Source organism: Bos grunniens, chromosome 3 (genome assembly GCF_055505025.1).
Source record: "Bos grunniens cultivar Pamir isolate PY7600 chromosome 3, Bosgru_T2T1.0, whole genome shotgun sequence".
Taxonomy (NCBI): domain Eukaryota; kingdom Metazoa; phylum Chordata; class Mammalia; order Artiodactyla; family Bovidae; genus Bos; species Bos grunniens.
The window spans coordinates 92,983,310-93,010,434 of record NC_141167.1 but is presented as its reverse complement, the minus strand read 5'-3'; the positions used below and the strand labels follow the sequence as shown (position 1 = coordinate 93,010,434).

The window sequence follows — 27,125 nt, the reverse complement described above, 5'->3', positions numbered from 1 at the left end:
TGTAGTAACCAGATTTCCCTGCATACTTGGCATTGCCAGGGTCCCTGTGATCCAAACAGCTGCTCAACCTACACACCCAGTCCTCACTAGCACAGAATCAAATCCTCCAGTACACTCTCAGGGAAAGACCCTGATGCTGGGAAAGATTGAGGGCAGGAGGAGAAGGGGACGACAGAGGATGAGATGGTTGGATGGCATCACCGACTCAATGGACATGGGCTTGGGTGGATTCCGGGAGTTGGTGATGGACAGGGAGGCTTGGCATGCTGTGGTTCATGGGGTCACAGAGTCAGACGCGACTGAGTGACTGAACCGAACTGATAGTAACATCTCAATACACAAGGCAAACACTAACAGACATAAAAGGGAAAATCAACAGTAACACAATAATCGTAGTGGACTTTAAAACCCCACTTACACTGCGACCCCATGAATCGCAGCACGCCAGGCCTCCCTGTCCATCACCAACTCCCGGAGTTCACTCAGACTCACGTTCATCAAGTCAGCGATGCCATCCAGCCATCTCATCCTCTGTCGTCCCCTTCTCCTCCTGCCCCCAATACCTCCCAGCATCAGAGTCTTTTCGAATGAGTCAACTCTTCGCGTGAGGTGGCCAAAGTACTGGAGTTTCAGCTTTAGCATCATTCCTTCCAAAGAAATCCCAGGGCTGATCTCCTTCAGAATGGACTGGTTGGATCTCCTTGCAGTCCAAGGGACTCTCAAGAGTCCTCTCCAACACCACAGTTCAAAAGCATCAATTCTTCGGCACTCAGCCTTCTTCACAGTCCAACTCTCACATCCATACATGACCACAGGAAAAACCATAGCCTTGACTAGATGGATCTTTGTTGGCAAAGTAATGTCTCTGCTTTTGAATATGCTGTCTAGGTTGGTCATAACTTTCCTTCCAAGGAGTAAGCGTCTTTTAATTTCATGGCTGCAGTTACCATCTATAGTGATTATGGAGCCCAGAAAAATACAGTCTGACACTGTTTCCACTGTTTTCCCATCTATTTCCCATAAAGTGGTGGGACCGGATGCCATGATCTTCGTTTTCTGAATGTTGAGCTTTAAGCCAACTTTTTCACTCTCCACTTTGAATTTCATCAAGATGCTTTTTAGTTCCCCTTCACTTTCTGCCATAAGGGTGGTGTCATCTGCATATCTGAGGTTATGGATATTTCTCCCGGCAATCTTGATTCCAGCTTGTGTTCTTCTAGTTCAGCATTTCTCATGATGTACTCTGCATATAAGTTAAATAAGCAGGATGACAATATACAGCCTTGACGAACTCCTTTCCCTATTTGGAACCAGTCTGTTGTTCCATGTCCAGTTTTCACTGTTGCTTCCTGACCTGCATACAAATTTCTCAAGAGGCAGATCAGGTGGTCTGGTATTCCTATCTCTTTCAGAATTTCCCACAGTTTATTGTGACCCACACAGTCAAAGGCTTTGGCATAGTCAATAAAGCAGAAATAGATGTTTTTCTGGAACTCTCTTGCTTTTTCGATGATCCAGCGGATGTTGGCAATTTGATCTCTGGTTCCTCTGCCTTTTCTAAAACCAGCTTGAACATCAGGAAGTTCACGGTTCACATATTGCTGAAGCCTGGCTTGGAGAATTTTGAGCATTACTTTACTAGCGTGTGAGGTGAGTACAATTGTGCGGTAGTTTGAGCATTCTTTGGTATTGCCTTTCTTTGGGATTGGAATGAAAACTGACCTTTTCCAGTCCCGTGGCCACTGCTGAGTTTTCCAAATTTGCTGGCATATTGAGTGCAGCACTTTCACAGCATCATCTTTCACAATTTGGAATAGCTCAACTGGAATTCCATCACCTCCACTATTTTGTTCGTAGTGATGCTTTCTAAGGCCCACTTGACTTCACATTCCAGGATGTCTGGCTCTAGGTCAGTGATCACACCATTGTGATTATCTGGGTCGTGAAGATCTTTTTTGTATAGTTCTTCTGTGTATTCTTGCCATCTCTTCTTAATATCTTCTGCTTCTGTTAGGTCCATACCATTTCTGTCCTTTATCGAGCTCATCTTTGCATGAAATGTTCCTTTGGTATGTCTGATTTTCTTGAAGAGATCCCTAGTCTTTCCCATTCTGTTGTTTTCCTCTATTTCTTTGCACTGATCGCTGAAGAAGGCTTTCTTATCTCTTCTTGCTATTCTTTGGAACTCTGCATTCAGATGTTTATATCTTTCCTTTTCTCCTTTGCTTTTTGCTTCATTGTTAGAGAAAATCAAATCAAAACCACAATGAGGTGTTACCACACAGCAGTCAGAATGGTCATCATCATCAAATTCTAAAAACAATAAATGCTACAGAGGATGTGGAGAAAAGAGAACCCTCTTACACTGTTGGTGGAAATATAAATTGATACAGCCATTATGAGGTAGAAGGCTATGGCACCCCACTCCAGTACTCTTGCCTGGAAAATCCCATGGATGGAGGAGCCTGGTGGGCTGCAGTCCATGGGGCCACAAAGAGTCAGACATGACTGAATGACTTCCCTTTCACTTTTCACTTTCATCCATTGGAGAAGAAAATAGCAACCCACTCCAGTGTTCTTGCCTGGAGAATCCCAGTGACGGGGGAGCCTGGTGGGCTGCCATCTATGGGGTCACACAGAGTCGGACATGACTGAGGTGACTTAGCAGCAGCAGCACAGCCACTATGAAAAACAGTATGGAGATTCCTTAAAAACCTAGAAATATAACTATTAATACCACATGACCCAGAAATCCCACTACTGGGAAGATATCCTCATAGACTCATAATTCAGAAAGACACATGTACCCCCATGTTCACTGCAGCACTATTTACAATAGCCAGGACATGGAAGCAACCTAGATGTCCATCGACAGAAGTATGGATAAAGAAATTGTGGTATATATACAATGGAATATTACTCAGTCATAAAAAGGAATGAATTTCAGTCAGTTGAACTGAGATGGATGAACCTAGAGCCTTTATACAGAGTGAAGTAAGTCAGAAAGAGAAAAATAAATATTAACACATATATATGGAATCTAGAAAATGGTACTGATGAACCTATGTGTAGGGCAGTGATGGAGACACAGACATAGAGAATGAACCCGTGGACACATCAGAAGAAGGAGACAATGGGACAAATTGAGAGAGTAACACTGAAATATATACACTACCATGTGTAATAGGAAGCTGCTGTGTAATACAGGGAGCTCAGCCCAGTGATTTTTGACAACATAGAGAGGTGGAACGGGAAGGGCAAGAGGGAGATTCAAGAGGGAGGGAATATATGTATATTTATGGCTGATTCACATTGTTGTACAATAGAAACCAACACAAAATTATAAAGCAATTATCCTCCAATTAAAAATACTTTAAAAAAAAGAAATGCTTTTTAGATTGGAAGAATTATTGTTATTAATATGACCATATCATCCAATGCAATCTACAGATTTAATACAATCCCTATCAAAACACCCATTACATTTTTTACAGAACTAAAACAAGTAATCCTAGAATATATAGAGAGCCACAAAAGACCATGAGTTGTCAAGAAATCCTGGGGGCAAAAAAAAAGAACAAAGCTGGAGGTACATCCTCAATGACTTCAGATGATATTACAAAGCTAAGTAATCAAAACAGTATGGTACTGGCACAAAACTAGACACACAGATGAATGAAACAAAATAGGGAACTCAGAAATAGATCCACACACCTATTGTCAATTAAGCTATAATAAAAGGGTCAAAAGAGAAAAGGCAGTCTCTTTGGTGCTGGGAAAACTGGACAACTACATGTGAAATAATGAAGTTCGAAATATTCTCTAACACCATATATAAAAATAATGCAAAATGGATTAAAACCTAAATGTAAGACTAGAAACTATAAAATTCCTAGAGGAAAACATAGGCAGGATACTTTTTGACATAAATCATAAGTAATATTTTCTTGGATCAGCCCCTAAGGCAAAAAAAGCAAAAATAAATAGATGAAACCCAAGTAAACTTAAAAGCTTTTGCATAGGAAAAGAAACCATCTAGTAAACAAAAAGACAACCTACAAAATAGAAGAAAGTATTTGCAAATGATAGACTGACAATACGTTAATATTCAAAAGATACAGACAGCTCATAGAACACAATATCATACCAGTCAAATCATAAAATGGACAGAAGACCTGTATAATCATTTTTCCAAAGAATGTGTCCAAATGGCTAACAGGCACATGAAAAAATGCTCAACATAACTTATTACTAGGGAAATGCAAATCAAAAACACAACTAAATATCACCTCACAACTATGAGAATAGCTGTCACCAAAAAGTCTACAAATAACAAATGTTGGAAAGGATGTAGAGAAAAGAGAACCCTGGTACACCTTTGGTGGGAATAAACTGAGGCAGCCACTATGCAAAACAGTATGGAGGTTCCTTTAAAAACTAAAAGTTACCAAATGTTGAAGCAATTCCACTCTGGGCACATATCCAAAAAAACTAAAACACAAACTCAAAAAGATATATGCACTCCAATCTTTACAGCCACCCTATTTACAACAGCCAAGGAAACCCAGAAGCAACTCAAGTGCCCATCAATAGATGATTGGATTAAGAGATGTCTACACACACACACACACACACACACACACTACTCAGCCATAAAAAAGAATGAAATACTGCCATCTGCTGCAATATGAATGGACCTTAGTAAAAAAGTCAGAGAACTACAAATATCATATGACTTATATGTGGCTTTTAAAAAATAATACAAATGAATGTATATACAAGACAGAAACATACTCACAAATGTAGAAAGCAAACAGAGTTACCATAGAGGAGAAGGAAGTGGGAGAGACAAATTAGGGGTAGGAGGTTAACAAATACAAGCTACTACAAACAAAACAGATAATCAACAGGATATACTGTATAGCACGTGGAATTATATTCAATATCTTATAATAACCTACAATGGAATATAATCTGAAAAAAACTAATCACTTTGCTGTACACCTCAAAGTAGCACAATCTATAAAATCAACTATACTTCAACAACAACAAAAAAGAAAGCTCTGATAGGTTTTACAAAATAAACCTGTTTAACTTTGAAAAAAACAAAAAAATATATTTTAAATGTCAATAAGAACATACCTAATAATCATCACTTTAAGTGAAATGGACTAAGGGACTAAATTCTCCGAACAAAAGACAAAAAGTATCTGAGTGAACATAAAAAAAGATATATATATACATACATATTTTATATATACACACACACACACACACACACACACACATACACTTCCTATAAGAGACTTACCTCAGATCTAAAGACACAACTAAAAGTGAGGGGATGGAAAAAAGTATTCCATGCAAATTTAAATCAAAAGTAAGCCAGGGTAACAACACTTATATCAAACAAAGACTCTTACAAAAGACAAAGGACATTACATGATGACCAAGGGATTAATCAAAAAGATGATGCAATAATTATAAATATATATGTACCCAACATAGAAGTATCTAAATACATACTACAAATTCACAGACATAAAGTGGGCAGTTGACAGTAACACAATAACAGGGAACATTAAAACCCCATTTACATCAATAGACAGATTATCCAGACAAAAAACCAATGGCCTTAAATGACACATTCGACCAAATGAACTTAACATATTTATAAAGAACATCCCATCCAAAATCAGTAGAATATACTTTCCTTTAAAGTATATATGGAACATTTTCCAAGATAGACCACATGCTAGGCCACAAAAATTATCAGTAAATTTAAGAAAATTCAATTCATATCAAGCATCTTTTCTGACCACACTATGAGTCTAGAAATCAACTACAAAGAAAAAAACTACAAAGGAAAAAAATTCTCAAACATGTGGAGACTAAACAATATGCTACCAACAACCAACGGATCACTGAAAACATAAAATACATGGTGACAAATAAAAATGAAAAAACAACAATCCAAAAAATCTAAGAGATGCAGCAAACTCAGTTCTAAGATGGCAGTTTATTGTGATACAAGTCTACTGCAAAGTCATTTCAGTCGTGTCCAACTCTGTGTGATCCCATAGACGGCAGCCCACCAGGCTCCCCCATCCCTGGGATTCTCCAGGCAAGAACACTGGAGTGGGTTGCCATTTCCTTCTCCAATGCATGAAAGTGAAAAGTGAAAGTGAAGTCGCTCAGTCGTGTCCAACCCTCAGCAACCCCATGGACTGCAGCCTTCCAGGCTCCTCCATCCATGGGATGTTCCAGACAAGAGTACTGGAGTGGGGTGCCATTGCCTTCTCCAGTGATACAAGTCTACCTCACAGGAAACAACAAAAAAAACCTCAAATAACCTAACCAACACTCAAAGGAAGCAGAAAAGTCACTAGAAGAAAGAAAATCATAAAAATCAGAGCTAAATTTTTAAAGAAAGACTAAAGCAACAATAGAAAGATCAACAAAGCCATGAGCCGGTTATGTGAAAAGATAAAGCTGATAAACTTTAGGAGGTTCATCAAGAGAAAAAGAGGGCCCAAATCAACAAAATCAGAAATAAAAAAGAAATACAACCAATACCACAGAAATACAAGGGATCATGAAAGATTACTATGAACAATTTAATGCCAATTAAATGGATATCCTAGAAGAAAATGACAAATTCCTTAAAAATGTACAATTTTCTAAACATAAACCAGGTAGACATAGAAAGTATAAACCAACCAATTACCAGTAATGAAACTGAATTATTAATTTTAAAAATTTCCAACAAACAAAAGTCTAGGATTAGATGGCTTCATAGATGAATTCTACCAAACATTTAAACGGAAATTAAACCTGTCCTTCTCAAACTAGTCTAAAAAACTGCAAAGGGAGGAACTATTCCAAACTAATTCTGCCAGGCCAGTATTACCCTATTTACAAAACCAGACAAAGAAGTCACAAAAACAGAAGATTAAAGGCCAATAGCATTGATGAAATTAGATACAAAAATCCTCAGCAAAATATTATCAAACCAAGTCTATATAGTCAAAGCTATGGTTTTTCCAGTAGTCACATATGGATGTGAGAGCTGGACCACAAAGAAGGCTGAGCACCAAAGAATTGATGCTTTTGAACTGTGGTGTTGGAGAAGACTCTTGAGAGTCCCTTGGACTGCAAGAAGATCAAAACAGTCAATCCTAAAGGAAATCAATCCTGAATATTCAGTGGAAGGACTGATGCTGAAGCTGAAGCTCCAATACTTTGGCCACCTGAAATGAAGAGCCAAGTCATTAGAAAAGACCCTAAGGCTGGGTAAGATTGAAGCCAGGAGGAGAAGGGGATGACAGAGGATGAGATGGTTGAATGGTATCACCAACTCAATAGACATGAGTTTGAACAAGATCCGGGAGATGGTGAAGGACAGGGAAGCCTGGCATGCTATAGTCCATGGAGACAGAAAGAGTCAGACACAACTGAGCAACTGAACAGCAACAAGGTTCAATAATACATTAAATATACCATGATCAAGTGGGATTTATCCCAAAGATACCAGGATGGCTCAATATCTGCAAATCAATGTGATACGCCACATTAACCAATTGAAGAATAAGAATCATATGATCATCTCAATAGATGCAGAAAAAGTTTTTGACAAATTCAATATCCATTTATGCTAAAAACTATCCAGAAAGTGAGTATACACAGAACATACCTCAGCATAACAAAGACCATATATAACAAGCCCACAGCTAATATCACACTCAATGATCAAAAGCTAAAAGTATTGCTTTTGAGATCAGCAATAAGACAAGGATGCCCACTATCACCACTTCTATCTAACATAGAATTGAAAATCCTAGCCACATCTATCATAAAAGGAAAAGAAATAAAAGGAATCCAAATTACAAAGGAAGAAATAGAACTGTCATTGTTTGTAGATAACATGATACCATAAACAGGAAATGCTAAAAAACACCACCAAGAACCTACTAGAACTCATAGATTTCAGTAAAGTTGGAGGTACAAAATTAATACACAGAAATCTGTTACATTTCTATGGACTAACAACAAACTATCTGAAGGAAAAAATAAGAAAACAACCCCATTTACAATCACATCAAAGAGAATAAAAGGAAAAATTGTAAGAAGAAAAAAAATCTCTACTTGAAAAACTATAAGTCACTAATGAAAGAAATGGAAACCAACCAAAAAAAAGATAAAAAGATACACTATGTTCATGGACTCAAAAATTAATGTTAAAATGACCATACTACCTAAGGCAATCTACAGATTCATTGTATTCCTATCAAAATACCAATGGCACTTTCCACCATAGTATAACATAATTAATGCACAACAAAAGAGAAATGAAATACAATGGAAAGAAGACCGCCTCTTTCATAAATGGCATGGGGAACACTGGACAGCTACATGTGAAAGAATCAAACTGGATTACTCACTCACACCATGCACAAAAATAAATTCAAAATGGATTACAGATTTAAGGGTCTGAAAGAAATAGGCAAGGGAGACTAAGAGGTACAAACTTCCACTGGCAAATAAATGAGTCACAGGATGAAATGTACAATGTGGAGAATAAATGCTAAGTAGCTTCAGTTGTGTCTGACTCTTTGCAACCCTATGGACTATAGCCCACCAGGCTCCTCTGTCCATGGGATTCTCCAGGCAAGAAAACTGGATTTCCTCCTCCAATGGATCTTTATAACCTAGGGATCAAACCTGCATCTCTTATGTCTCCTACACCAGCAGGCAGTTCTTTACCACTAGCACAACATGGAAAGATAATATAGTCAATACCCATGTAATATCTTTGTGTGGTGACATGTTGTAACTAGACTTATCACAGTCATCATTTTGAAAGGTTTATAAATATAAAATCACTGGTGTGTGAAAGGAACTAACATAGTGTTTTAGGTCATTTATACTTCAAAAATAAACTCTTAAAAAAGAGATCAGATTTATGGTTATGAAATTGTGTCCACTGGAAAAGGGAATGGCAAACCACTTCAGAATTCTTGCCTTGAGAACCCCAAGAACAGTATGAAAAGACAAAATGATAGGATACTGAAAGAGGAACTCCCCAGGTCAGTAGGTGCCCAATATGCTACTGGAGATCAGTGGAGAAATAACTCCAGAAAGAATGAAGGGATGGAGCCAAAGCAAAAACAATACCCAGTTGTGGATATGACTGGTGATAGAAGCAAGGTGCAATGCTGTAAAGAGCAATATTGCATAGGAACCTGGAATGTCAGGTCCATGAATCAAGGAAAATTGGAAGTGGTCAAACAGGAGATGGCAAGAGTGAACGTCGAAATTCTAGAAATCAGCAAACTAATATGGACTAGAATGGGTGAATTTAACTCAGATGACCATTATATGTACTACTGTGGGCAGGAATCCCTTAGAAGAAATGGAGTAGCCATCATGGTCAACAAGAGTCCGAAATCCAACACTTGGATGCAATCTCAAAAACGACAGAATGATCTCTGTTCTTTTCCAAGGCAAACCATTCAATATCACAGTAATCCAAGTCTATGCCCCAACCAGTAACGCTGGAGAAGCTGAAGTTGAACGGTTCTATGAAGACCTATGGGACCTTTTAGAACTAACATGCCCAAAAGATGTCCTTTTCATTATAGGGGACTGGAATGCAAAAGTAGGAAGTCAAGAAACACCTGGAGTAACAGGCAAATTTGGCCTTGGAATATGGAATGAAGCAGGGCAAAGGCTAATAGAGTTCTGCCAAGAGAACGCACTGGTCATAGCAAACACCCTCTTCCAACAACACAAGAGAAGACTCTACACATGGATGTCACCAGATGGTCAACACCAAAATCAGATTGATTCTATTCTTTACAGCCAAAGACGGAGAAGCTCTATACAGTCAACAAAAACAAGACCAGGAGCTGACTGTGGCTCAGCTCATGAACTCCTTATTGCCGAATTCAGACTTAAATTGAAGAAAGGAGGGAAAACCACTAGACCATTCAGAAAAGACCTAAATCAAATCCCTTATGATTATACAGTGGAAGTGAGAAATAGATTTAAGGGACAATGTCTGATAGAGCGCCTGAAGAATTATGGACAGAGGTTCGTGACATTGTACAGGAGACAGGGATCAAGACCATCCCCATGGAAAACAAATGCAAAAAAGCAAAATGGCTGTCTGAGGAGGCCTAAAAATAGCTGTGAAAAGAAGTGAAAAGCAATGGAGAAAAGGAAAGATATAAGCATCTAAATGCAGAGTTCCAAAGAATAGCAAGAAGAGATAAGAAAGCCTTCCTCAACGATCAATGCAAAGAAATAGAGGACAACAACAGAATGGAAAAGACTAGAGATCTCTTCAACAAAATTAGAGATAACAAGGGAACATTTCATGCAAAGATGGGCTGAATACAGGACAGAAATGGTATGGACCTAAAAGAAGCAGAAGATATTAAGAAGAGGTGGCAGGAATACACAGAAGAACTATACAAAAAAGATCTTCATGACCCAGATAATCATGATGGTGTGATCACTGACCTAGAGCCAGACATCCTGGAATGTGAAGTCAAGTGGGCCTTAGAAAGCATCACTACGAACAAAGCTAGTGGAGGTGACGGAATCCCAGTTGAGCTATTTCAAATCCTAAAAGACGATGCTGTGAAAATGCTGCACTCAATATGCCAGAAAATTTGGAAAACAGCACTGGCCACAGGACTGGAAAAGATCAGTTTTCATTCCAATCCCAAAGAAAGTGAAAGTGAAGTCGCTCAGTCGTGTCCGACTCTTTGCTACCCCATGGACCGAAGCCTGGAGGCTCCTCCATCCATGGAATTCTCCAGGCAAGACTACTGCAGTGCATTGCCATTTTCTTCTCCAGGGGATCTTCCCAACACAGAGATTGAACCCAGGTCTCCCACATTGCAGGCAGACGCTTTTAACCTCTGAGCCACCAGGGAAGACCTAGAATTCCAAAGAAAGGCAATGCCAAAGAATGCTCAAACTACTGCACAATTGCACTCATCTCACACGCTAGTAAAGTAATGCTCAAAATTCTCCAACCAGGCTTCAGCAATATGTGAACAGTGAACTTCCAGATGTTCAAGCTGGTTTTAGAAAAGGCAGAGGAACCAGAGATCAAATTGCCAACATCCGCTGGATCATAGAAAAAGTAAGAGAGTTCCAGAAAAACATCTATTTCTGCTTTATTGACTATGCCAAAGCCTTTGTGTGGATCACAATAAACTGTGGAAAATTCTTCAAGAGATGGGAATACCAGACCACCTGACCTGCCTCTTAAGAAACCTATATGCAGGTCAGGAAGCAACAGTTAGAACTGGACATGGAACAACAGACTGGTTCCAAATAGGAAAAGGAGAACGTCAAGGCTGTATATTGTCAGCCTGCTTATATAACTTATATGCAGAGTACATCATGAGAAACACTGGACTGGAGGAAGCACAAGCTGGAATCAAGATTGCCGGGAGGAGGCGGTCCTAAGATGGCGGAGGAATAGGACGGGGAGACCACTTTCTCCCCCACAAATTCATCAAAAGAACATTTAAACACTGAGTAAATTCCACAAAATAACTTCTGAATGCCAGCATAGGACATCAGGCACCCAGAAAAGCAGCCCATTGTCTTTGAAAAGAGAGAGAAGAAATCCAGCTCCACCCATCAGAACACCAACACAAGCTTCCCTAACCAGGAAACCTTGACAAGCCACTGTACAACCCCAACCACAGTGAGGAAACTCTACAATAAAGAGAACTCCACAAACTGCCAGAATTCAGAAAAGGACGCCCCAAACTCAGCAATATAAACAAGATGAAGAGACAGAGGAATACCCAGCAGGTAAAGGAAGAGATAGGGAATCTACCTGATAAAGAATTCCAAATAATGATAGTGAAAATGATCCAAAATCTTGAAATCAAAATGGAATCACAGATAAACAGCCTGGGGACAAGGATTGAGAAGATGCAAGAAAGGTTTAACAAGGACCTACAAAAAATAAAAAAGAATCAATATATAATGAATAATGCAGTAAATGAGATCAAAAACACTCTGCAGGCAACAAATAGTAGAATAACAGAGGCAGAAGATAGGATTAGTGAATTAGAAGATAGAATGGGAGAAATAAATGAATCAGAGAGGAAAAAAGAAAAATGAATTAAAAGAAATGAGGACAATCTCAGAGACCTCCAGGACAATGTTAAACGCCCCAACATTCGAATCATAGGAGTCCCAGAAGAAGAAGACAAAAAGAAAGACCATGAGAAAATACTTGAGGAGATAATAGTTGAAAACTTTCCTAAAATGGGGAAGGAAATAATCACCCAAGTCCAAGAAACCCAGAGAGTCCCAAACAGGATAAACCAAAGGCAAAACACCCCAAGACATATATTAATCAAATTAACAAAGATCAAACACAAAGAACAAATATTAAAAGCAGCAAGGGAAAAACAACAAATAACACACAAGGGGATTCCCATAAGGATAACAGCTGATTTTTCAATAGAAACTCTTCAGGTTAGGAGGGAATGGCAAGACATACTTAAAGTGATGAAAGAAAATAACCTACAGCCCAGATTACTGTACCCAGCAAGGATCTCATTCAAATATGAAGGAGAAATCAAAAACTTTACAGACAAGCAAAAGCTGAGAGAATTCAGCACCACCAAACCAGCTCTCCAACAAATGCTAAAGGATATTCTCTAGACAGGAGACACAAAAACGGTGTATAAGCTCAAACCCAAAATAATAAAGTAAATGGCAACGGGATCATACTTATCAATAATTACCTTAAACGTAAATGGGTTGAATGCCCCAACCAAAAGACAAAGACTGGCTGAATGGATACAAAAACAAGACCCCTATATATGTTGTCTACAAGAGACCCACCTGAAAACAGGGGACACATATAGACTGAAAGTGAAGGGCTGGATAAAGATATTCCATGCAAAGAGATAAAAAGAAAGCAGGAGTAGCAATACTCATATCAGATAAAATAGACTTTGAAACAAAGGCTGTGAAAAGAGACAAAGGAGGACACTACATAATGACCAAAGGATCAATCCAAGAAGAAGATATAACAATTATAAATATATATGCACCCAACATAGGAGCACCACAATATGTAAGACAAATGCTAACAAGTATGAAAGGGGAAATTAACAATAACACAATAATAGTGGGAGACTTTAATACCCCACTCACACCTATGGACAGATCAACTAAACAGAAAATTAACAAAGAAACACAAACTTTAAATGCTACAATAGACCAGTTAGACCTAATTGATATCTATAGGACATTTCACCCCAAAACAATGAATTTCATCTTTTTCTCAAGCGCAAACGAAATCTTATCCAGGATAGATCATATCCTGGGCCATAAATCAAGCCTTGGTAAATTCAAAAAAATAGAAATCATTCCAAGCATCTTTTCTGACCACAATGCAGTAAGATTAGATCTCAATTACAGGAGAAAAATATCAAAAATTCCAACATATGGAGGATGAACAACACACTGCTGAATAACCAATAAATCACAGAAGAAATCAAAAAAGAAATCAAAATATGTATAGAAACTAATGAAAATGAAAACACAACAACCCAAAACCTATGGGACACTGTAAAAGCAGTGCTAAGGGGAAAGTTCATAGCAATACAGGCATACCTCAAGAAACAAGAAAATAGTCAAACAAACAACCTAACTCTACACCTAAAGCAACTAGAAAAGGAAGAAATGAAGAACCCCAGGGTTAGTAGAAGGGAAGAAATCTTAAAAATTAGGGCAGAAATAAATGCAAAAGAAACAAAGGAGACCATAGCCAAAATCAACAAAACCAAAAACTAGTTCTTTGAAAGGATAAATAAAATTGACAAACCACTAGCCAGACTCATCAAGAAACAAAGGGAGAAAAATCAAATCAATAAAACTAGAAATGAAAATGGAGAGATCACAACAGACAACACAGAAATACAAAGGATCATAAGAGACTATTATCAACAATGATATGCCAATAAAATGGACAACGTGGAAGAAATGGACAAATTCTTAGAAAAGTACAACTTTCCAAAACTGGACCAGGAAGAAATAGAAAATCTTAACAGACCCATCACAAGCACAGAAATTGAAACTGTAATCAGAAATCCTCCAGCAAATAAAAGCCCAGGTCCAGACGGCTTCACAGCTGAATTCTACCAAAAATTTAGAGAAGAGCTGACACCTATCCTACTCAAACTCTTACAGAAAATTGCAGAGGAAGGTAAACTTCCAAACTCATTCTATGAGGCCACCATCACCCTAATACCAAAACCTGACAAACATGCCAAAAAAAAGAAAACTACAGGCCAATATCACTGATGAACATAGATGCAAAAATCCTTAATAAAATCCAGCAATCAGAATCCAACAACACATTAAAAAGATCATACACCATGACCAAGTGGGCTTTATCCCAGGGATGCAAGAATTCTTCAATATCTGCAAATCAATCAATGTAATACACCACATTAACAAATAGAAAAATAAAAGGCATATGATTATCTCAATAGATGCAGAGAAAGCCTTTGATAAAATTCAACATCCATTTATGATTAAACTCTCCAGAAAGCAGGAATAGAAGGAACATACCTCAACATAATAAAAGCTATATATGACAAACCCACAGCAAACATTATCCTCAATGGTGACAAACTGAAAGCATTTCCCCTAAAAAGTCAGGAACAAGACAAGGGTGCCCACTCTCACCACTACTATTCAACATAGCTTTGGAAGTATTGGCCACAGCAATCAGAGCAAAAAAAGAAATAAAACGAATCCAAATTGGAGAAGAAGAAGTAAAACTCTCACTGTTTGCAGATGACATGATTCTCTACATAGAAAACCCTAAAGACTCCACCAGAAAATTACTAGAGCTAATCAGTGAATATAGTAAAGTTGCAGGATATAAAATCAACACACAGAAATCCCTTGCATTCCTATACACTAATAATGAGAAAAGAGAAAGAGAAATTAAGGAAACAATTCCATTCACCATTGCAACAAAAAGAATAAAATACTTAGGAATATATCTACCTAAAGAAACTAAAGACCTATATATAGAAAACTATAAAACACTGGTGAAAGAAATCAAAGAGGACACTAATAGAGAAATATACCATGTTGATGGATCGGAAGAATCAATATAGTGAAAATGAGTATACTACCCAAAGCAATCTACAGATTCAATGCAATCCCTATCAAGCTACCAACGGTATTCTTCACAGAGCTAGAACAAATAATTTCACAATTTGTATGGAAATACAAAAAAACTCAAATAGCCAAAGCAATCTTCAGAAAGAAGAATGGAACTGGAGGAATCAACCTGCCTGACTTCAGGCTCTACTACAAAGCCACAGTCATCAAGACAGTATGGTACTGGCACAAAGACAGAAATATAGATCAATGGAATAAAATAGAAAGCCCAGAGATAAACCCACGCACCTATGGACACCTTATCTTTGACAAAGGAGGCAAGAATATACAATGGAGAAAAGACAATCTCTTTAACAAGTGGTGCTGGGAAAACTGGTCAACCACTTGTAAAAGAATGAAACTAGAACACTTTCTAACATCATACACAAAAATAAACTCAAAATGGAGTAAAGATCTAAACAAAAGACCAGAAACTATAAAACTCTTAGAGAACACAGGCAAAACACTCTCCGACATACATCACAGCAGGATCCTCTATGACTCACCTCCCAGAATACTGGAAATAAAAGAAAAATAAACAAATGGGACCTAATTAAAATTAAAAGCTTCTGCATAACAAAAGAAACTATAAGCCAGGTGAAAAGACAGCCTTCAGAAGGGGAGAAAATAAGAGCAAATGAAGCAACTGACAAACAACTAATCTCAAAAATATACAAGCAAATCCTGCAGCTCAATTCCAGAAAAATAAACGACCCAATCAAAAATGGGCCAAAGAATTAAACAGACATTTCTCCAAAGAAGACATACAGATGGCTAACAAACACAAGAAAAGATGCTCAATATCACTCATTATCAGAGAAATGCACATCAAAACCACAATGAGGTACCATTTCACGCCAGTCAGAATGGCTGTGATCCAAAAGTCTACAAGCAATAAATGCTGGAGAGGATGTGGAGAAAAGGGAACCCTCTTACACTATTGGTGGGAATGCAAACTGGTACAGCCACTATAGAGAACAGTATGGAGATTCCTTAAAAAACTGGAAATAGAACTGCCATATGACCCAGCAAGCCCACTGCTGGGCATACACACCGAGGAAACCAGAATTGAAAGAGACACGTGTACTCCAGTGTTCATCGCAGCACTGTTTATAATAGCCAGGACTTGGAAGCAACCTAGATGTCCATCAGCAGAAGAATGGATAAGAAAGCTGTGGTACATATACACAATGGAGTGTTACTCAGCCATTAAAAAGAATACATTTGAATCAGTTCTAATGAGGTGGATGAAACTGTAGCCTATTATACAGAGTGAAGTAACCCAGAAAGAAAAACACCAATACAGTATACTAAAGCAAATATATGGAATTTAGAAAGATGGTAATGATAACCCTGTATGCAACACAGCAAAAGAGACACAGATGTATAGAACAGTCTTTTGGACTCTGTGGGAGAGAGAGAGGGTGGGATGATTTGGGAGAATGGCATTGAAACATGTATAATATCATATATGAAACAAATTGCCAGTCCAGGTTCGATGCATGATACTGGATGCTTGGGGCTGGTGCACTGAGATGACCCAGAGGGATGGTATGGGGAGGGAAGAGGAAGAGGGATTCAGGATGGGGAACACGTGTACACCTGTGGCAGATTCATGTTGATGTATGGCAGAACCAATACAATATTGTAAAGTAATTAACCTCCAATTAAAATAAACAAATTCATATAAAAAAAATTGCCGGGAGAAATATCAATCACCTCAGATATGCAGATGACACCACCCTTATGGCAGAAAGTGAAGAGGAACTAAAAAGCCTCTTGATGAAAGTCAAAGTGGAGAGTGAAAAAGTTGGCTTAAAGCTCAACATTCAGAAGACAAAGATCATGGCATCTGGTCCCATCACTTCATGGGAAATAGATGGTGTAACAGTGGAAACAGTGTCAGACTTTATTTTTTGGGCTCCAAAATCACTGCAGATGGTGACTGCAGCTATGAAATTAAAAGATGCTTACTCCTTGGAAGAAAAGTTATGACCAACCTAGATAGCTTATTGAAAAGCAGAGACATTACTTTGCCAACAAAGGTCCATCTAGTCAAGGCTATGGTTTTTCCAGTTGTCATGTATGGATGCGAGAGGTGGATTGTGAAGAAAGCTGAGTGCCAAAGAATTGATGCTTTTGAACTGTGGTGTTGGAGAAGACTCTTGAGAGTTCCTTGGACTGCAAGAAGATCCAACCAGTCCATTCTAAAGGAGATCAGCCCTGGGATTTCTTTGGAAGGAATGATGCTAAAGCTGAAACTCCAGTACTTTGGCGACCTCATGCGAAGAGCTGACTCATTCGAAAAGACTCTGATGCTGGGAAGGATTGGGGGCAGGAGGAGAAGGGGACAACAGAGGATGAGATGGCTGGATGGCATCACTGACTCGATGGACGTGAGTCTGAGTGAACTCTGGGACATGGTGATGGACAGGGAGGCCTGGTATGCTGCGATTCATGGGGTCACAAAGAGTCGGACATGACTGAGAGACTGAAATGAACTGAACTGAAGTGGGGGATACAAGAGGGGATGATAGGTTGGATGAAGCTGTCAAAAGGTACAAACTTTCAGTTACAAAATAAATAGTATTAGGGATGTAATATACAATATAATTAAAACTGCTATATCTTATATATGTGAGCTGTTAAGAGAATAAATCTTGAGAGTTTTCATCACAAGGAAAATGTTTTTTATATCTCTTTAATCTGTATTTGTCTGAGATGATAGATGTAAATGTATTCTGATGTATGTAAGTCAAATCATTATTTTGTACCCCTGAAACTTATATATTGTTGTGTGACAAATCTCAAGAAAACTGGAATAAAAATAAAGCACAATTCAATTTTTAAAATATAATTTATATACACAGGGTAATTTCAGAGTCATTTCCCCCTTACCCCTATAACCCAGGAGTTTGCCTTGGGGAAAAAGAGAAATAAGGATGGGATTCAGGTGAAATGGGTGGCAATAGCTAGGCTGAGGCAGTGTCTGATGGAAGGGCGACAGTGAAGAAGGGAAGTAAAGAAGGAAAATGATAGAAGGCAAGATAAAAAGGATTCATTCAGCTGGATGATGTACGTGTGTGTAAGGTAGTAAGAATCATGTGTGTGCTTGTGCACATGTGTGTGCACTTGCTCCAAGGACAGACTTTAGAGTAACAGTTTCAATGTAATCAGACTACATCCAAAAAAAATAAATTCAAAAGAATAGTAAAGCTGGAGAAATCACACTACCCAAATCTAAGACTCACTATAAAAAGCTACAGTAAGCCAAACACTAGTGAATGGCTAAACCATAAAAATCAATGAAACAGAAATAGCCCCAGAATAGACCTGCACATATATAGTCAATTTTTTTAATAAACATGCAAAAGAAACTCAACACAAAAAGGAGAGTCTTGGGAATTCCCTGGAAGTCTAGTGGTTAGCACTCCATACTGCCAAGAACGTGGGTTCAATCCCTGGTTGGGAAAATAAGATCCCACAAGTCGCTTGGTATGACAAAAATAAACAAACAGTAAATACATACACAAAGAAAAAGAAGAGTCTTTTCAACAAATGGTATTATAACTCTACATCAATCTAAAGTGTTTAAATCTTAAATATCTCTCAAAACCATCCATTTATTCCTCACTACCACCACCATCTCCCAGCCTAAGTTCTCTTCTCTGAATCCTATGTCTGTCTGTCTATTTATAACTGTTCTAACTTAATATATTCTGTTCTCTGTACTGCAAACCAAATGAGCCTTTCAAAATGCAAATCTGACCAAGCCATTCTCTGCTTAAATTCTTTACAGCTTCTCATTACAATTAGAATAAATAAAAATTCTGCTGATATGATTTAAAACGCCATAAATTACTAGGCTCCTACACCTCTCTAGCCTCATTTTGCACCACACTCTTCCTTTCATTCCATGTTGTATCCACTGTACTCCTTCCTATCAAAGGATCTTTGTATATAAAATTTCTCCATACCTGATAAATACTTCTTGTCCTTCTCTGGATTTCAATTCAATCTTTACTTTTTCAAAAAAGCCTCTCCTAAATTCTCGAAATAGTTTGTGCTCAGTCACTCAGTCATGTCCAACTCTTTGTGAATCTATCAGGCTTCTCTGTCCATGGGATTTTCCAAGCAAGAATACTGGAATGGGTTGCCATTTCCTCCTCCAGGGCATCTTCTGGACTCAAGATTGAATTCACGTGTCCTGTGCCCTCCTGCACTGGCAGACAGATTCTTTACCAGAGAGTCACTTGGGAAGCCCCTAAATTGTTCATATCTAATTACACTGTGAACTAACCCTTTATTGTCCTTGACACCATTGTATTATTACCTTTGAATGACTGTTTGAATTTAAGTGTGATTATTTCATGATCACAGCCTTGTCTTGGTGAAGGGACTTCCATAACTCAAAGGAGCTATGAGCCATGCTGTGCAGGGTGACCCAAAACAGATGGGCCACAGTAAAGAGTTCTGACAAAAAAGTCATCCCCTGAGGAGAGAAATGTCAACCAGCTCCAGTGTTTTTGCCTAGAAAACCCCATGGACAGTATGAAAACGCAAAAAGATACTACACAAGAAGATAAGCCCCTCCCCCTCAGATCAGAAGATGTCCAATGTGCTACTGGGTTAGAGCAGAGGGCAATTACTAATAGCTCCAGAAAGAATGAAGTGGCTGGGCCAAAGTGGAAATGACATTCACCTATGGATGTGTCTGGTGATGAAAGTAAAGTCCAATAGTGTAAAGAGCAGTATTGCATCATATCCTAGAATGTTAGGCCCATGAATTAGTGTAAATTGGATGTGGTCAAGCAGATGGCAAGAGTGAACATCAACACCATAGGAATCAGTAAACTAAAATAGAAAGAAAGGGAGAATTTAATTCAGATGACCATTATATCTACTACTGTGGGCAACAATCCATTAGAAGAAATGGAGTAGACCTTATAGTCAACAAAAGAGTATGAAATGCAGTATTTGGATACAATCTCAAAAATGACAGAATGATCTGTTTGTTTTCAAGGCAAACCATTCAACATCAGAGTAATTCAAGTCTATACCCCAACCACTGATGCCAAAGAAACTGAAGTTGATCAGTTCTATGAAGACCTACAAATCCTTCTAGAACGGACACCCAAAAAAGATATCCTTTTCATCACAGGGGGCTGGAATGCAGAAGTAGGACGTCGAGAGATACCTGGAGTAACAGGCAAGTTTGGCCTTGGAGTACAAAATGAAGCAGGGCAAAGGCTAACAGAATTTTGCCAAGAGAACGCACTGGTCATAGCAAACACCCTCTTCCAAAAATGCAAGAGACAACTCTACACATGGACATCACCAGATAGTCAACACCAAATTCAGACTGATTATAATTCTTTGCAGCCAAAGATGGAGAAACTCCATACAGTCAACAAAAACAAGATTAGGAGCTCAGTCAGGTCCAACTCTTTGCAATCCCATGGACTGTAGCCCACTAGACTCCTCCATCCATGGGGATTCTCCAGGCAAGAATACTGGAGTAGGTTGCCATTTCCTTCTCCAAGGGATCTTCCCCACCCAGGAACTGAACCTTGGTCTCCTGCATTGCACGCAGATTCTTTACCAATTGAGCCACCAGGGGAGCCCCAAACTATGTCTATAGCTGCTCAAATAGAACAAAGCCCTAAACCAAACCTTGTCCATGTGAGAATGTAAAAGTATTTGTAAAATGCTTACAAAGTCTCATTCACTTGTGCTAAGTACTGAGGTTACAGGGCAACCAAGACATGGGTGCTGAGCTCTTATTGGAGCATTCCACTGTTTTATCTGCTGACCACCTACTATGTACCATCTACTGTACTACGTAAAGAAGACTCTAAAGGGCAAATAAAGCTGTAAATAATTATACCAAAATAAATTTCATTTGTGGTAAGTGCTATAAAAGGAAAAATTCAGACTGCTATACTCATTGAAATACTCATTGGAAGGACTGATGGTGAAGCTGAAGCTCCAACACTTTGGCCACCTGATTCAAAGAGCTAACTCATTGGAAAAGACTCATGCTGGGAAAGATTGAAAGCAGAAAGAGATGAGGAATATAGAGGATGAGATGGTTGGATGGCATCACTAATTCAATGGATATGAACTTGGGCAAACTCCAGGAGATGGTGAGGGACAGGGAAGCCTGGCATGCTGTAGTCCTTGGGGTTGCGAAGAGTCGGGGACAACTTGGCAACTAAACAACAACATGGAGATCTAAACTAGTTAAGAATGTCAAGAAAGATTTCTAAAAAATTAATATTTAAGCTGACACTTGAAGTATAAGTTTATATTATCAAATTTGAAAGAAATGCAAATATTATTTGCAAAAATAATGAAAGCAATTTGCTGAAGAAAGGATAAGCATTTGGAAACAGTGCTTCCCAAGAGATAGAAGAATTAGGAGTTGCAAAATCAGGTAGAGATGTGACAGGTTAAACCCAAAATCAAGTATGTGTAATCATAAACAATATTGTCTTCTGTAAGCAAAGGTGGCTAACTACAGCCTCCAAGACAAAGTCAGCCCACAATCTTCTTTCGCAGGCCCTTGAATTAAGAATCTTTCCTCGAATCGCCAGTCCGGTTCAATGCATGATACAGGATGCTCAGGGCTGGTGTACTGGGATGACCCAGAGGGATGATACGGGGAGGGAGGTGGGAGGGGGCTTCAGGAAGGGGAACACGTGTACACCCGTGGCAGATTCATGTCAATGTATGGCAAAATCAATACACTATTGTAAAGTAATTAGCCTCCAATTAAAATAAATTAATTAAATTTAAAAAATTAAAAAAAGAATGTTTCCTATGTTTTTATAAGATTGTTAAAAATGAAGAAAAAAAGGAGGGGAAGGAGAAAATTAACATTCTCTATATAGCCACAAAGCCTAAAATATTTACTATCTAGTCCTTTACAAAAAGTTTACCAACCCATGATCTACACATTATAATCAATTAAACCACAATGAAGCCCTTATCCTAAGAAATTCATTAAATAAATATGATTCTACCTGAACACTAAACATAGGTACTGAATATATATCATATATATCTTTCTCAAAATTGCAGCTTTGTGTCTCAAAGGTAACAAAGGCATACCAAATTTACAATCAGCTACAGAATATACACATTTGATCTCACTTAAAGGTACTATCAACACACTCTTAAATAATATAAATACTTTCACCAAGACAGTTATCAAAATGTACTATAAAAATTGATAGAGATAGAAATGTGGCTTTGCTAAAACCAAATATAATTTTAGAAAATATTTTAGCTGAAAAAGCTACCATAAAACTCTATGAGAGTCTAAGTCATTGGATTTAATACTATTTTGAAAAATAACTGCTACATAGAAATAAGAGAACCTATATACTTACCAAGATTTTTTTCAATTCTTCAAGTTCTACTTCTTTGTTATTTTTAAGCTTGGTCATCTCTTCTAAAAAAAAAAAAAGGCAAAAGAATTTAAATGTGTTAACAGTAGATTCAAAAAATAGCAAAGGAGAGACAAGAAGTACGAACAGCACTTGAAAAGGAAAAACCAAAAGAGATGAATTAATACAATTCAGTCAGTTCACTTTGGTCACTCAGTTGTGTCCCCAAGAACTGCAGCACTCCAGGCTTCCCTGTGCATCACCAACTCCCGGAGCTTACTCGAACTCATGTCTATTGAGTCGGCATGCTCTGTTGTTCCCTTCTCCTGCCTTCAATCTTTCCTAGCACCAGGGTCTTTTCCAATTAGTCAGTTCTTCACATCAGGTGGCCAAAGTATTGGAGTTTCAGCTTCAGCATCAGTCCTTCCAATGAATATTCAGGACTGATTTCCTTTAGGGACTGACTGGTTGGATCTCCCTGCAGTCCAAGGAACTCTCAAGATTCTTCTCCAACACCACAGTTCAAAAGCATCAATTAATTAAATAATACAGTTGGAGCACAGTAAAGCATAGAGGAAGTGCAAATGGATCAGATGCAAAATAATAATGGACATATATTAGTAGTACCATTTCCATAAAATTACTTCCACAACTGCTGAGTCACTTCAGTCGTGTCCAACTCTGTGAGACCCCATGGACTGCAGCCTACCTGGCTCCTGCACCCATGGGATTTTCCAGGCAAGAGTACTGGAGTGGGTTGCCATTGCCTTTTCCTAATTTCACAACTAAATGAGCCCAAAGTTCATTAAACAAACTAAGCAATGGATCTATATAAAATGAAGTCACAAAGCCCGTGCCTGTACCTTCAACTCACTATTATCTAAACATGTGGCCTTTCAATGAAATTTAAAAGGAGAATTAATTCACTTTTCTCAAGCTAACTCTGACCACTGTTCTGGATCTCAACATTTCCATCTCCTGTAAGACTTCAGTTGCTATATTACCAACATATATTGACTCTGTAGCAGAATCTTCAGTTTCCCCATATCCTATCTAAATACCTATTTGAATACAAAATAAAAAAGTATGATTGACGTTTGTCTTTTTCATACTATTGTTAAATTTCTTGTTTTGTTTTGTAGCCAAATTCCCATTTGTTATCTATCTACATTTCTTTCTTAATCCCATGCAAAAGTAAAGCTCACCTTCATTAATAAATTATGATCTCAAAGATCACGAACACCCATTTTGTGGTGAAATTCTCAGTCCTTATCATTGTGGAGCTTTCAGCATTTGACACTCTTAGCCACTCTCTACTTGTCTCCCTTGAATTTTCAAGACCTGGCAGTCTTAAGATTTTCTGTTTCCTTAACTCTTACTCTTGTTTTCTTTACCAACACCCTTCCTTCTTGTCACCCTAAATAATAACAATTCAGAATGCTTTTCCCTTTATATTTCCATGAATTCAGCATTAAGGTAATGAATTAAAAAGTCTTCCCAGTTCAAACCCCCTGTTTTTTCTTTCTTACATTTTAAAAAATATCTATAAAGTTCCCAAATGATGTCTTGCTGTTGCTAAGTCGCTTCAGTTGTGTCCGACTCTGTGTGACCCCATAGACAGAAGCCTACTATACTAGGCACCTCCGTCCCTGGGATTCTCCAGGCAAGAACACTGGAGTGGGTTGCCATTTCCTTCTCCAATGCATGAAAGTGAAAAGTGAAAGTGAAGTTGCTTAGTCGTGTCCGACTCTCCGCGACCCCATGGACTGCAGCCTACTAGTTGTCACTTAAAATTTTATTATACCTGAAACACTGTCCTTTCTCACTCTGAAGAGTTATTAATTACTGGAGACATAACAGATTGACTGAAAATTTCCCAGACTCTGTACATTAAAAACAAACAAGGAACTTGTAATAACTGCCCAAAGTCTCTAAGAAAAATCAACAAAATATGAAATGCCAATATAGAGTCTAAAAGAAAAACCTGTCATATGCAAAACTTATTTAACCACAAAGATTCATTTTAGGTAAAATGGTTAATTTTTTAAAACTCAATGATTGTGGACTAAGCATGTGTCCACTCACTTCCAATCCCATAAATTATATATATAGTGCTCACTTCAGCGGCACCTATACCAAAATTAGAATGACATAGGAAAGGTTAGCATGGCTAAGGAGTAAGGATGATATGCAAATTTGTGAAGCGCTCCATATTTTTTTATGTGGCAACCTGGATGGGAGGGGGATTAGGGGAGAATGGATACATGTATATATATTGCTGAAACCCTTCGCTATTCACCTGAAACTATCATTGTATTGTTAATCAGCTATGTGAAAGTCCCTCAGTCGTGTCCGACTCCTTGCGACCCTATGGACTATACAGTCCATGGAATCCTTCAGGCCAGAATACTGGAGTGAGCATACTGGAGTGGGTAGCCTGTCCCTTCTCCAGGGGATCATCCTAACCCAGGGATCGAAACCAGGTCTCCTGTATTGTAAGAGGATGCTTTAACAGCTGAGACACAAGGGAAGTCTAAGAATACTGGAGTGGGTAGCCTAGCCCTTCTCCAGGGGACCTTCCAAAACCAGGGACTGAACCAGGGTCTCCTGCATTGCCGGCAGATTCAATATTGCATTGAACTGCCTGCACTGTAGGCGGATTCAACATATGTTGGGAAATAATGAGCTATACACCAATACAAAATAAAAAGTGCAAAAGAAAATCAGTTCAGTTCAACACTCAGTCGTGTCCGACTCTGCGACCCCATGAATCACAGCACGCAAGGCCTCCCTGTCCATCACCAACACCCAGAGTTCACTCAAACTCATGTCCATCGAGTCAGTGATGCCATCCAGCCATCTCATCCTCTGTCGTCCCCTTCTCCTCCTGCCCCCAATCCCTCCCAGCATCAGAGTCTTTTCGAATGAGTCAACTCTTCGCATGAGGTCGCCAAAGTACTGGAGTTTCAGCTTTAGCATCATTCCTTCCAAAGAACACCCAGGGCTGATCTCCTTTAGAATGGACTGGTTGGATCTCCTTGCAGTCCAAGGGACTCTCAAGAGTCTTCTCCAACACCACAGTTCAAAAGCATCAATTCTTCGGCACCCAGCCTTCTTCACAGTCCAACTCTCACATCCATACATGACTACTGGAAAAACCATAGCCTTGACTAGACGGACCTTTGTTGGCAAAGTAATGTCTCTGCTTTTGAATATGCTATCTAGGTTGGTCATAACTTTCCTTCCAAGGAGTAAGCATCTTTTAATTTCATGGCTGCAGTCACCATCTTGCAGTGATATTGAAGCCCCCAAAAATAAAGTCTGACACTGTTTTCACTGTTTCCCCATCTATTTCCCATGAAGTGATGGGACCAGATGCCATGATCTTTGTCTTCTGAATGTTGAGCTTTAAGCCAACTTTTTCACTCTCCTCTTTCACTTTCATCAAGAGGCTTTTTAGTTCCTCTTCACTTTCTGCCATAAGGGTGGTATCATCTGCATATCTGAGGTTACTGATATTTCTCCCAGCAATCTTGATTCCAGCTTGTGCTTCTTCCAGCCTAGTGTTTCTCATGATGTACTCTGCATATAAGTTAAATAAGCAGGGTGACAATATATACAGCCTTGACGTACTCCTTTTCCTATTTGGAACCAGTCTGTTGTTCCATGTCCAGTTCTAACTGTTGCTTCCTGACCTGCATATAGGTCTCTCAAGAGGCAGGTCAGGTGGTCTGGTATTCCCAATTCTTGAAGAATTTTCCACAGGTTACTGTGATCCACACAGTCAAAAGCTTTGGCATAGTCAATAAAGCAGAAATAGATGCTTTTCTGGAACTCTCTTGCTTTTTCTATGATCCAGCGGATGTTGGCAATTTGATCTCTGGTTCCTCTGCCTTATCTAAAACCAGCTTGAACATCTGGAAGTTCACGGTTCACGTATTGCTGAGGCCTGGCTTGGAGAATTTTGAGCATTACTTTACTAGCGTGAGATGAGTGCAACTGTGCGGTAGTTTGAGCATTCTTTGGCATTGCCTTTCTTTGGGATTGGAATGAAAACTGACCTTTTCCAGTCCAGTGGTCACTGCTGAGTTTTCCAAATTTGCTGGCATATTGAGTGCAGCATTTTCACAGCATCATCCTTCAGGATTTGAAATAGCTCAACTGGAATTCCATCACCTCCACTAGCTTTGTTCATAGTGATGCTTTCTAAGGCCCACTTGACTTCACATTCCAGGATGTCTGGCTCTAGGTGAGTGATCACACCACCATGATTATCTGGGTCATGAAGATCTTTTTTGTATAGTTCTTCTGTGTATTCTTGCCACCTCTTCTTAATATCTTCTGCTTCTGTTAGGTCCATACCATTTCTGTCCTTTATCAAGCCCATCTTCACATAAAATGTTCCCTTGGTATCTCTAATTTTCTTGAAGAGATCTCTAGTCTTTCCCATTCTGTTGTTGTCCTCTATTTCTTTGCATTGATCTCTGAGGAAGGCTTTCTTATCTCTCC

The 27,125-nt window shown here is 38.7% G+C and overlaps 1 protein-coding gene and 1 non-coding gene across 20 annotated transcripts in view; one reads left to right on the top strand and one right to left on the bottom strand.

Moving 5' to 3' along the window:
* SYCP1 (synaptonemal complex protein 1) overlaps positions 1–27,125 on the bottom strand; it is a 144,782-nt gene that overhangs the window by 71,857 nt on the left and 45,800 nt on the right. For all 19 annotated transcript variants that reach the window (XM_086392007.1, XM_086392019.1, XM_086392021.1 and 16 more), the window contains one exon: positions 22,620–22,681. In XM_086392007.1, the coding sequence (XP_086248133.1) occupies positions 22,620–22,681 (62 nt within the window). The remainder of the gene's footprint in view (positions 1–22,619; positions 22,682–27,125) is intronic.
* LOC147376120 (U6 spliceosomal RNA) lies at positions 24,728–24,834 on the top strand. The gene has a single exon (XR_015161792.1). It is a non-coding gene; the product is annotated as a U6 spliceosomal RNA (small nuclear RNA).